General features: G+C 36.0%; 1 protein-coding gene across 7 annotated transcripts in view; it reads right to left on the reverse strand.

Annotated features, from left to right (window-relative positions):
- RXFP1 (relaxin family peptide receptor 1) overlaps positions 1-3,777 on the reverse strand; it is a 51,825-nt gene extending 48,048 nt beyond the window's left edge. For 4 of the 7 annotated variants that reach the window (XM_068187192.1, XM_068187197.1, XM_068187191.1 and 1 more), the window contains exon 1: positions 1,280-1,510. In XM_068187192.1, the coding sequence (XP_068043293.1) occupies positions 1,280-1,346 (67 nt within the window). In that variant the 5' untranslated portion in view covers positions 1,347-1,510. Of the gene's footprint in view, positions 1-1,279; positions 1,511-2,751; positions 2,880-3,382; positions 3,457-3,539 lie in introns of those variants that run through there. The other 3 variants (XM_068187194.1, XM_068187195.1, XM_068187196.1) reach the window with 3 other exon arrangements.
- Positions 3,778-11,001: the final 7,224 nt, after the last annotated feature.

Here is an 11,001-nt window from a genome sequence, read left to right on the forward strand (position 1 = left end):
GCCAGGTCCCAAGAACTGTCATCAATAGTCCAATCGTTTTTCCTTCTCTTTTTTCTCTTCCTAAAATTGCAATACTACAAGAGGTCTGAGAAGCGCAGTTTTATTTAGTCAAATCTGTTTGAAACCAAATGTTTTCTGTAGTTTAGATAAAAATTGGAGGTTTTTCAACTAAGGGGAAGTGAAATTTATAAATACAGTCCCTTTGTAGCAATCCAGACACTCACTGAAATATAGAAAAATGCACAATGTAATTTATTTCCAATATCAGCATGTAACTACTTTTACACTCTTACCACTCTTCATGACTAATACTAAAGAAAACAATCTGAAAGAGCAAAGAGGAGTGTTCAAAACCATATTCTTTATGAGGAAAAGTTTTTTAACAGATTTTTGTCTTACTTGAATACTTTGAGACATTCCTATCTGGCCCTTGATTTTACTGTCACCAGTAGTAATGACCCCATTACATAAATAGTCAGAACAGTTAAAATCTGTTTTATGATGTGAAGGCTCACATTTAGCAGTACAGCAAGACATGCTTCAAAACAAGTTGGTCAGTTGAGATGAACTCAAGAGAGGAGTTAAATTTTATGTGGACTCAAAGAGCTTCAGACTTTTAAGATTTTTTCAAAAAAAACAGCTTGTCAGGATGCCAATGGTCAGGAAGCACTGGTAACCTGTGAGGAGTTATGTCAGGTACCAAAGGAAAAGAACTTCTCTGAATAAGGAAATATGTGCATATGAGAACATATCCACAAAATGGTGAATTTAGAAAATTAGAAAAACCTTTATCACAGCTGAAATCTAAATCTCCATTGTTGCTATGGCAAAGTTGTCTACAAAATAGGCATTATGAACTGCCAGCCTCTTGATTTCTGATATAAAAGAATACAGAACAGAGAGGGCTTTGCAAAAAGGTTGTTGTCTATGGAAACCTCAAGAAATACTTTGACATCTACTATAACAAACAGCACCAGTAATAAGCAATGTACAGGCAAAATGGATCAAAAGGATTAGACAACTATAACATATTTCTTCTATAAGGTGGGGACTAGCTTTTGAGCATATCAATTAAGATCACACTTGCTTCAAACAACTGTTTAAGAGTTAATCTAACTCCTACATACTCTAGGGCTAATGTCTCTGCTGAAAACTCTTCCAAGGTGATAAAATAGAAGAAGAAACTGAACTAAGAAAGTGAATAAAAAGTGAAATACTCTTTCAATGAAAAGTAAAATAAAAGCTTTACCTCTTCAGTGCAGGGTGAGACAGAACTTACATTCTAAATAAAGGATTTTCTTCCTTGTATAGTTTCTTCTGTAGCTTTCTGCTTCTGATCTATTCATAATTACTTGAGATATGTAAGAATCATACACGTGTTTGGAATAGATCCTTTCACCTGATAATGTAATAAATCAAGCAAGCTGCTTCTTTAAAAAGCAGTCTGACTCACTACAAAAGTTGAAGATATTCTACCTCAGAGTAAACAGGGAAAACCCCCAAATGTGGTACATACCACTCACACATATTTTCTGAAGCTCAGCCCCAGTGGGAGTTGTCACTTTTCAGCCTTCCTCTTTTTCTAAGACCTTTAGCAAGGATAATCATTAATTTTGCTGCAAATAAACACTTGCTGTATGGAAAATCCACCGAGACCTTCTCTCTTCTAAAATTCTTGCACTTTCATAATATCACAAACAGAAGCAGCAGCAGTTTCCAGCCCATTCTCTCCGTATAATTATATTTAAATCAAGAAGCTAGAGTTACAAACACACGCTTTGCTGAACTGTGGAATGCGGAGCAGGAAAAGGAGGAGACACCAGCTTTTGAAAAGTAGTTTTGGCCTACCCTAGTTGAATGCATTTTTGCTTCTTATTAGAAGAAACATGTCTGTGTATTAGAAAGGCAGTAAGTATTTTCCTCCTGACTAAAATGTAAAAAGTTATGGCATGTTGGTGTTTAAGAACTCTTTTCAAGAAAACAATAGGCTTTATAAACTAATTCCTTACACAGCAAAGAACTAAATCATCAGAATTGCATGTTTTTCAAACAGCTTGGAGAAGACATTAGACTTTATTGGGATAGTCAGTATTTGCTTTTATTTCTACTTACAGCAGTTTTATAATTAAAATTCAGTCTAAATAGTATCTAAACTGAAGGAACTTAATTGTCACATCTGTGGGGGACAACCCTCTCTAAACATTCAACATTGTGCCACCAAACCACAAACTACCCGAATACATTAATGTTTCATTAAATCCAAATAATTGCCATTTGCTGCCAAGAAGAGTCATCTCATGTGTCTATGGCTAAGTGTTCATAATCAAATTTTGAACTAAGAATTAAATAACTGCAATTATTAGACATTTCCAAATAAGATGCTAGTGAAGTTCCAGCACCTTGTAGTCTTTTTTCTATTCACATTAGGTGCTAGGTAGAAGGAACTTCACACAAGTAAAGAAATCATAGCTGCATGCATCACCATTGTAATTTCCATTATTAAAAATAAAAATACACTAAGCTTTAAATCTGCTGAAAAGGAAATAAATTAAAATTCCTTTTCAGCTCAAAGAAAAAAGGTTTATTTATCTGCCAGCTGCAGCTACTCCTTTGAAGGTTAACAAACACTGTACACCAAACTGGCTCGATGCTACAACTGATAAGCTTCAAGCAGATGCAGTACAGGTAGGAGAAAAGTTGTATCTCTAAGTTTTAGCCTACATGAGGCAGATAGATCCAGCCAAAGTCTACCTGATGCCATGCTTATCCAAGCAGTGAGTAGTATGGATTTCAGCTATTCTTCTGCTCTTTCCTAATGCTGGAATTTTCCTTGGTTTAATTAGGAATGCTTTCAAAGATGCTTTATGTCATGCACCAAATCGAAGACCCACAAGACAATTGCTATGCCAATGGTGGATTTATTACTAAGAGTTGCTCATTAGGCAAGGCAAATTTTCAGCTAAAAATGCTGACTAGATTGTTAGCTGTTTTGCTGTGTTTCTAGTGAAACACAAAAAAGTGCACGATGAAGCACTGAAAGTAAAACTGGGTCCATGTTGCCATCTGCAGTCATGAAGATTATGTAGCTCATACTTAGAAATGACAGCTCCACAAGTGACCCACTTGTTTTCTCAGCCACTTGACCACCAAAATCTAGGTTTTTTATTATAGCTATGTGAGTAACTAATGTACAGATAAGGCTTTAGAACACAGCATTTAAAATCTAAATCTTTCATTATGTCCATCAATCCTACAATCCAAAAGTTCTAGCTGTGAAAACAAACATAATAGGCTGAATTGTATTTAATTTACCCTGCATTCAAAGCTCTCTCAGTGTACTTTGCAGACAGTACAACTGAGAAAAAGACAGGGCATCTCTTACCTTCAGAGGATATATTCCTCATTTAACACCTTCATCCAGTTTCCCTGAATTCAGAGCAAAGCAAATTAAAGGACCTCTTAATAGGTCTAAGCTCAGAAAGATAGAAAAGACTTCATTTACAGCAGCTCTTTCCAAACATTAAGCTGTACTACAGTACCTTTATCTATCTATCAATCTCATACACTTGTGCCTCAAGCAGTACTGTAAAAATGGACTACTTCTTTTGTAAAGATTACTCTTCCCCTTTCACAATTACAGAGATTTAATAGGGTCTACCTCTCAAAACCTGAAGAGCCTGGGACGCCTGACCTAATGGGCCAGGCTAACTGTGCAGGCACCTCTGCTGTAGGACCTCCTGACTTCTCACTTCCTTCTCCAGACCTTTTTATCAGCACAGCTGCAGCTAAGCTGGGATTACTGACACGTGCATTGGAGAAAGGGGAGAGATATTCATTCCTCTGTTGGAAAAACTGAGCTAGATATTCTCACCTGGAGGCTTTACTACAGGAGCAGCACAAAAGCCTTTTTTTTTTTCAGTGGAAATGTACATCCAGCAAGAGTCATAAAACAGAAATCAGTTCTGCCAAGTTATTTTAAGCTAAAGATATTGTACAAACTTTGGCTCTAGTGGCAGCTCCCAGATGCAGGGTGATCATAACTCCCCTGCTAGGTCTCAGACTGCAGCTAGAGAGGGCAACACAGGCAATAAGTTTTACTTTTCCACAAGAAACAGGCAGACAGAGGAGAAGAGATTCATTTAATGATTACTATTTTCCCCTTCCACGTCTTTTCTTCGTGGATGGGACAGTATATTGCCTGAAGACAATGGTGTACAAGCAGCAATAATTTAGCTCTGAGCTCACTCAAATGCTTTCTCCTCTTCTGCAAAAGTACCCTCAGCCACTGGGTGCTTTGGTGACCCTGCCCAGCTGTCCTTCTACAGCTGCTGTGGAAGAAGGCTACAGTCAGAGCAAACTTGCTCATTTCCTCCCTCATTCCCCAGTTTTCTCCAGCTGTTTCTTCCAGCTGGGTGTTTTGACTAAATTAAATAAAACCTCGCCAGTGTGCCAGATCAAAGCTGCCGCTGAAATGTTGAAAGTACATTTCTAAAGACAACAAACATATAAGCTTTGCTAATGATATCTCTTCCTAACCAGCCATTTCCAGTCTTTTGACTGATTAAAAATTGTAACAGCATTTTTATTACTGTGTATGATTACAGGTATGATGTTAATGGCTTTGTTAAGTCATTATGCCATTTGGGAACATTATAGGAACTGTGTATGACTGAAAGATGCAAGATTAACTATATCTTGATTTTTCAATATGGCTCTTTCCAAGTTATCTCTGTCCTTTGTATTTGAGGCAATGCAATTTTTTTATAAATGCAGTTTTACAGCACCTAAGATTCTAGAAGAAAAGGCAGACCTCCAAGTATGAATAGCTGAATATCAGAAGTGCAAAGTTCATTAAATGTTCACTAGGAATTTATTTACACATTTGAACATGAGCTAGTACTGGACATATAAACATTGACAATTAAGTCCCACATTGATAAAATGTATTCTAAAGAGATATAGCATACGAAGTTTTGAGAACAGAAGGTTTTTCAGTAACTCACCTATGAAACTTTGTGTTAGAAAATTATCAAAATCAACTTTAAAGTCAGAGAGAAATTGATGTGTGGTAGCAGAATGGCAATACATTTGGGCTATCACCCAGATCAAGAAATTGTCCTCAGTGGACACCAAGAGCCTTCTGAACTGTTTACAGTTTGCTTACTCATCAGTGTGTTAATTGTGTGAATCCACATTGCTCCCTTCAAGGAAAACGCTGAACTGAGGAAATATTTAACCTAAAATCAAGAAAAGGAACAATTAGAAATGTGGGACAAACATATGTTAAAGTGAACACCCCCTCCCCCCCCCAAAAAAAAAAAAAACAAAACCAAAACCAAAACATCCCCAATAACATCTCCCAAAACTCATAAGAAGTGAGGAGGAAGAGGATGAGAGTTACAGTATGAGGAAGCAGGGTTTATTAGAGTGCATATATGTAATATAAGAAGACACTATCAAAAGTTGGAGCCACTAAAATGAAGAATGCATTTGAGACATTAAATATAAGACTATGCATATCCACAGCTTGCCACTGCACTGTTGTGAAGAAAATAAATTCTCTAACATGAACCCACATTTTGGGAAGGTATGGTTTCCAATCCAGTGTCTTTATATAATGCCTTAATTTACAATTCTAGTTTTGTATTTCTGAAACAGCCTAAAAAAAAAAAAAAAAAAAAAAAGAGAACAGAGACAGCAGAAGGGAGCTGTGAAATTCAGAAATCCCAAAGTCATTGCTATGTAATTATAAGTGATCAGTATCATAACATTCTCCTAATGCTGGTAAATATTTAGGATCTAAATTCACTGGGGCTTTGAGTTCATAGTTTGGGGTACTACTTAGATTGTTCTTTTACACAGATACATTGGATGAAATCAGCAAATAAGTATAACATTTATCTGTATCTAAGATTGCAGGTTTTGAGAAGTATGAAATGAAAACTCCTTGAAAGTGCTAGCAAAGATGTTGGGTTTGGGAACAGCTGATATGCTGCCATGAAGGAGTTTATATTAGCGGAGTTTTTTTTAATTTAGGTGAGCTTTTCTTCCTTTCCTTCAACTAAATAGTGCATGGAAAAAAAATAATATTTCTGGGAGCAGCTTGAACTAAAATAAGAATTTATTTCAATATTAAGCATACAGTTCTAAAGCCCTGGGATAATACAAGTCGAGAAAACTTTTCAAAGTAACCATGCAGAACATATGGTTAAACCATAGGAAGCTACAACCTATGGTCCAGAGGTTATTTTTTCTTATTTTTTTCCTTATTTGTTTTGAATCATAGCAGAAGTTTACAGGTTTGCAAGACTAAGTAACAGTTTCACATTTCAAGTAAAAATATTTGATGTTTTTCCCAAGTGTCTGGTTGGCTAACACTATAAAAATAATTTTTTCCTGTTGATTGTATTTATTTCCAATATTCTTGAATTTTCTAATGTCTTTGAGAATATAAAGTATAATCTAATGAAGGGTAAGATAACATCAAAGAATGCATTTAGCTTGGCTTTGTATTTTATCCCAAGATGATTTCTATGTTAATTATAGGAAATGCTTTTGTGATAGGTTTAATAAAGCAAAAATTCTAGACAAGTGCTTGAGCAGCTAGAATTGTAGTGGCACACTGTGTTTTGTGCTCTCTTTCTGGCTAAGTCTGGGGTTATTTTTTGTTCAGGAAAGTAGATTTGTTAAAAGAAACAGCTCATTCTGTTACCCTTGATCCCTTCTGTACTCCTATCAGACATGAGAGCATTGAATGAAATTTTTCTCACCTGGCTTAAAGGCCTTAAACACTGGGCTCTAACATGAAAGGAGGCAACACAATCAGTACTGCTTGGTGCTGACACACGCTCATATTAAAGGACACAGCAGGGGCCATCATTATGTTTTGTATGGAGTTTGACTCCATTATCTCCTACGGGTGTGCTCTGAAATTGTCTTCAGAGGGCTCAGGCAGATGAATACCTAGTTTCTGCATTCTGTTGAAATAAAGTAAAATAAAACTTGCACATAATGAACTGTATCTCCAGTGGCCTGAAAGCAGCAATTTAGCAATGAATTTTACTTGTATAAATGCTCTGGGATTTCAAAAAGCTGATACAGTTTTTAGCTTCAGCCTTTGAGCAAGCTTCAGCTTGCTCAAAAGGTGTGGTGAATATGTAAAGGTTTTGATCTCACATAATTTAATGCATGTGTTTTGATTACCTACATTTCTAGCCATCAGCTTGAATTATCAGATCTCTGAGGAAAACCAGATATAATTAAACAATAATAATAATAATAATAAATTAATAATAATTATTATAATTTTTCTGACTTTGTAATTGCCCAAAATGTTAAAACAAATCAATAGGAACTGATGGGTAGAATTCTAAGAAGCAACAATGATTATATTTCTCATGCTTTATTCAGGCATCATTTAGATGCCTAGTAGTGTTTTCTTCCTCTAGGTCTCTATTTATCTATAAATATATAAAGCCTTTGAATTTTCTGTTGTAAAAGATGGATCAATAACTGTGTGCTCAACTAGTTTTAGCTTAAATAGTTGCATTCCAATAAAAGAGAATACAATCCAAAACCCCAGGGCAGAAGGTGTTCTGCATACAGCCCATCCACACTGAGCACAGGTGGAGGTACTCTGGTGTCCTCACAGAACAAGGTGGGAAATTTGTACCTTTTTAAAGAAGCATTTGTAACCTGCAATCTAAACCCATGGTTGGAATCCATGCAACACCTATCTGGTTTTAAAATCAGATATCCAGATTTTAATTCTGCTGCGACTAACAAGAGTTACACTTAGAGCTAACTGATTGTTCTTTCTGTGGAATCCCTTTCAGTGACAAGTGTTACAGGTCAAATTCTTCTTAGGACATCTCACCATCAAGCAAGATATAAGTCCGGGTAATTTTTACTAAAAGCAAGCAAGTCACAAGATTTTTCTCAGACATTTTCTTCATGGCTGGATCATGGAAGTCATGGAAAATCAAAGTGAGGCAGGCAATTCTCCAAAAATTTTTGAAATACTTCTTTTCTTTTGCTTTAAATGAGTTTGGTGTTTCTTTTGGCATAAGATTTCCATTTTGGTCACATGGTTTTAGATGTGTGTGTTACTGCATGCGTTTTAAAAATGTTACACTTTGGCTGCAATGATGCACAAATTTTTCCTTTGGAGAAAGTTTTCCTCTCCTGTTTACATCCTCATGAGGTGAAATAAAAAATATCACAAAATCCTTTGACAAGCTGCCACCTTTAGGCAGTCATTATTCCCTGCATGCTTATTGCATGTACATTATTTTTATTTCTTCTTTATAGCATCCGCATGTGGTTTAACAAACCCCAAAACGGTCTGAAACTTGTGACATGTTTGGACAAAATACAGCTGTGGGAAAGCTTTGGCTTGAAAAGTTGGTGCAGTACAAAAAAAATAAAAATAGCAGGCTTCAAAAAGCAGACTTCATAAATCAGAGGTTTCATAGGTGAAGTCTTCTGGGATACGGATCTAAAAAAATCTCCTGAGGAAATCTGGCAGTTCCTTAGCAATACAGTATTTAGAACTGAAGTGTAAACAATACTATTTTGGGGGGGAGAAAGGCAGAGTAGTGAAAAAATCAGGTATGTTTAACTAGTAATTTTTAATTCTCTAGTGCAGGAAAGAACTGTATGGGAAATTCAAAAGAAATCAGATTGTTGAAGATGATCTATATTTAGAAAGGCATAGATCAGGCATGCTGACCAAAATCAAATAACCAAAGGACAAAACCAAGGTGCAAAACCAAGGTGTCCCTTAGCATGGGACTTCAAGAGGAACAAGAAATTGCTGGAAAAGTAATTTAAAAGAAAGGACAAAATTGGGCTTTAAATGTCTTGTGAAGGCTCTGTAGTGTAATTGCATTTAAGAATTTTTAATGCTCTTTATCTGGATGTTTTCTCTCCAAAGTTCAAGATGATCAGCTGGCCAACGTAAGACCAACAAACAGAGGCAAGTAGGTAAATAACATTTTGGGATACATGTAAACGAGTCCAACATCTTTCTACTGCTTTGGCCCAATGATCTTCACCCTGGAGTGCCTCAAACATCTGGCTAAGTCAATTACAGAGATTAATGATTATTTTTGCACACAATCATGTTCATGAATACTTGACCTACTTTCCTGACAGTTTCTATAAATTTAAATTAGTGAAAAGGCAAGTTAAAAACTAGGGAAAAAATGCTGAGAACATGCTAAAAAATTACAATATCTTTAGTGAGTTTCTTGTTCTACTTTCTCAAAATAGAGTTCAAAAGGTAACTTGATTATAGGTTATGAGCACTTTCCTGCAGAGTTACTTCTGCTGGGTACTAATGGGATATTTAACTTAGCAGAGAAAGATGTAACATGAAACAGCAATGAGGAGCTGAAAGGCAGATAAGCACAAACAAGAAATAATGCATGACTTTCTAATAATGGGGGTAGTTAGTCAGTAGAGTAAATGACCAGAGGAAACACTAGATAAACTATGCTTTACACATATACAGTTTGGGCTCATTTGGGAGAAATTTCTGTAGAATTATGTGTGCTATATTCCTTCCCTCTTCCCTTCAGCTATTGTTTAAAGACTTAAAACTTATAAAATTATTCTCAGGTGGCCAAAAATGACACAAGTACACTTTCCATTTGGAACCATGATGGCACACAGAAACCCTAGGCTACATCTCAGAACAGAGAATATATATTTATTACTTACTGCTTGACCAGAATTGGAATACTTTACAGCTAAGACATGCATACCTTATTTGGATTATAATGAGTTTATAAAAGCCAGAAATATAATTTTTCATGTAAACATATATAGTTAGTGGCATAGCAAACACTGAAATGCAGAATTGCACTCATTCACAGGTGCTCCATAGCTGCCACTGAGAATCTGGGAAAACTGTGCTCCTTTATTTCAAAGACTGAAAACATCATAATACTCCCCCCAAAAAAATCACTTTTTTTTTTTTCAGTGTGGAATTTCAAAGTCCTTTTCAGCAAAAGTCCAACTCAGTACCTGAAACTGCAAACTAAAGTTTAGCACAGTCCACATAGCAACTTCGTGGGTATTGCTACTCAATAGTTCAAAAGTTGTCAATTAAAAGTGTGAACAAGAGATGAAGAAAAGATAGGGGCATCTTCAGGTGTGAATGTGCAATATATTTGGAACCAGCAGGCAAGGCTGGTGTAAAAATTGAACAAACAGATTTAATCAAGTCAAAATAGAGCTACTGAAAGTTTACTTTGAAGGAGAATTTACTATGATAAGAGCTCTGATAACGCCCATTAACCAGACCACTGAGGCAGAAAGAAGTCTTTTTTCCCTTGTATATACCTCAAAGGCTTAAATATAAGGGTTATGCTATGATAGCATGGTGAAGGGGTTACTGAACACTAGCAAAGCTTGTGACTTCGTGGGAGTGGTTCCTTCCCTTGGAAACAGTCAACAAACCCTGTTTGTTTCAGGTGTGAATTGCAGCTTTTCCTAAGATAAACCAGCGGCAATAGTCAGATCAGTCAAGTTTTCTTTCTCTTCTTCATCCAAAGTTTTGAGACGGAAACCAAAGGAAGTCCAAGTCAAGTAGTAGTTATTTAATTTGTTTTATGCTTGGGATTTTTTTCTCCCCACTTTGACAGGTGCTATTTGCAAAATATTTTATTCCTTCATAAGCTGGCAAGGCAATTTTTACTTGAATACCGCACTAACAACAATCAGCAGGTTTGAAAAACCTTTATGCAAATAGAGGACTAATCTGCTTGGTTTCGGTCCCGTAAAATACCTCTGTAAATGCTTAACTACCTATAAGGGATATTGCAGACTTTCATTCTAGTAGTGCTGCACTACTCTTACCCCTGTTCAAAACTATAAGTATTTCCTTGGGACACAGATTAAGAGCTACATATAGAAGAAACAGTAATGCTTTTTTTGTCAGCCTCCACCTTTTAATTTTGTTGAGATTCCACTTTTGTGTATATTTAAAAATCCCCA

Source organism: Anomalospiza imberbis, chromosome 4, assembly GCF_031753505.1.
Source record: "Anomalospiza imberbis isolate Cuckoo-Finch-1a 21T00152 chromosome 4, ASM3175350v1, whole genome shotgun sequence".
Classification (NCBI taxonomy): Eukaryota; Metazoa; Chordata; class Aves; order Passeriformes; family Viduidae; genus Anomalospiza; species Anomalospiza imberbis.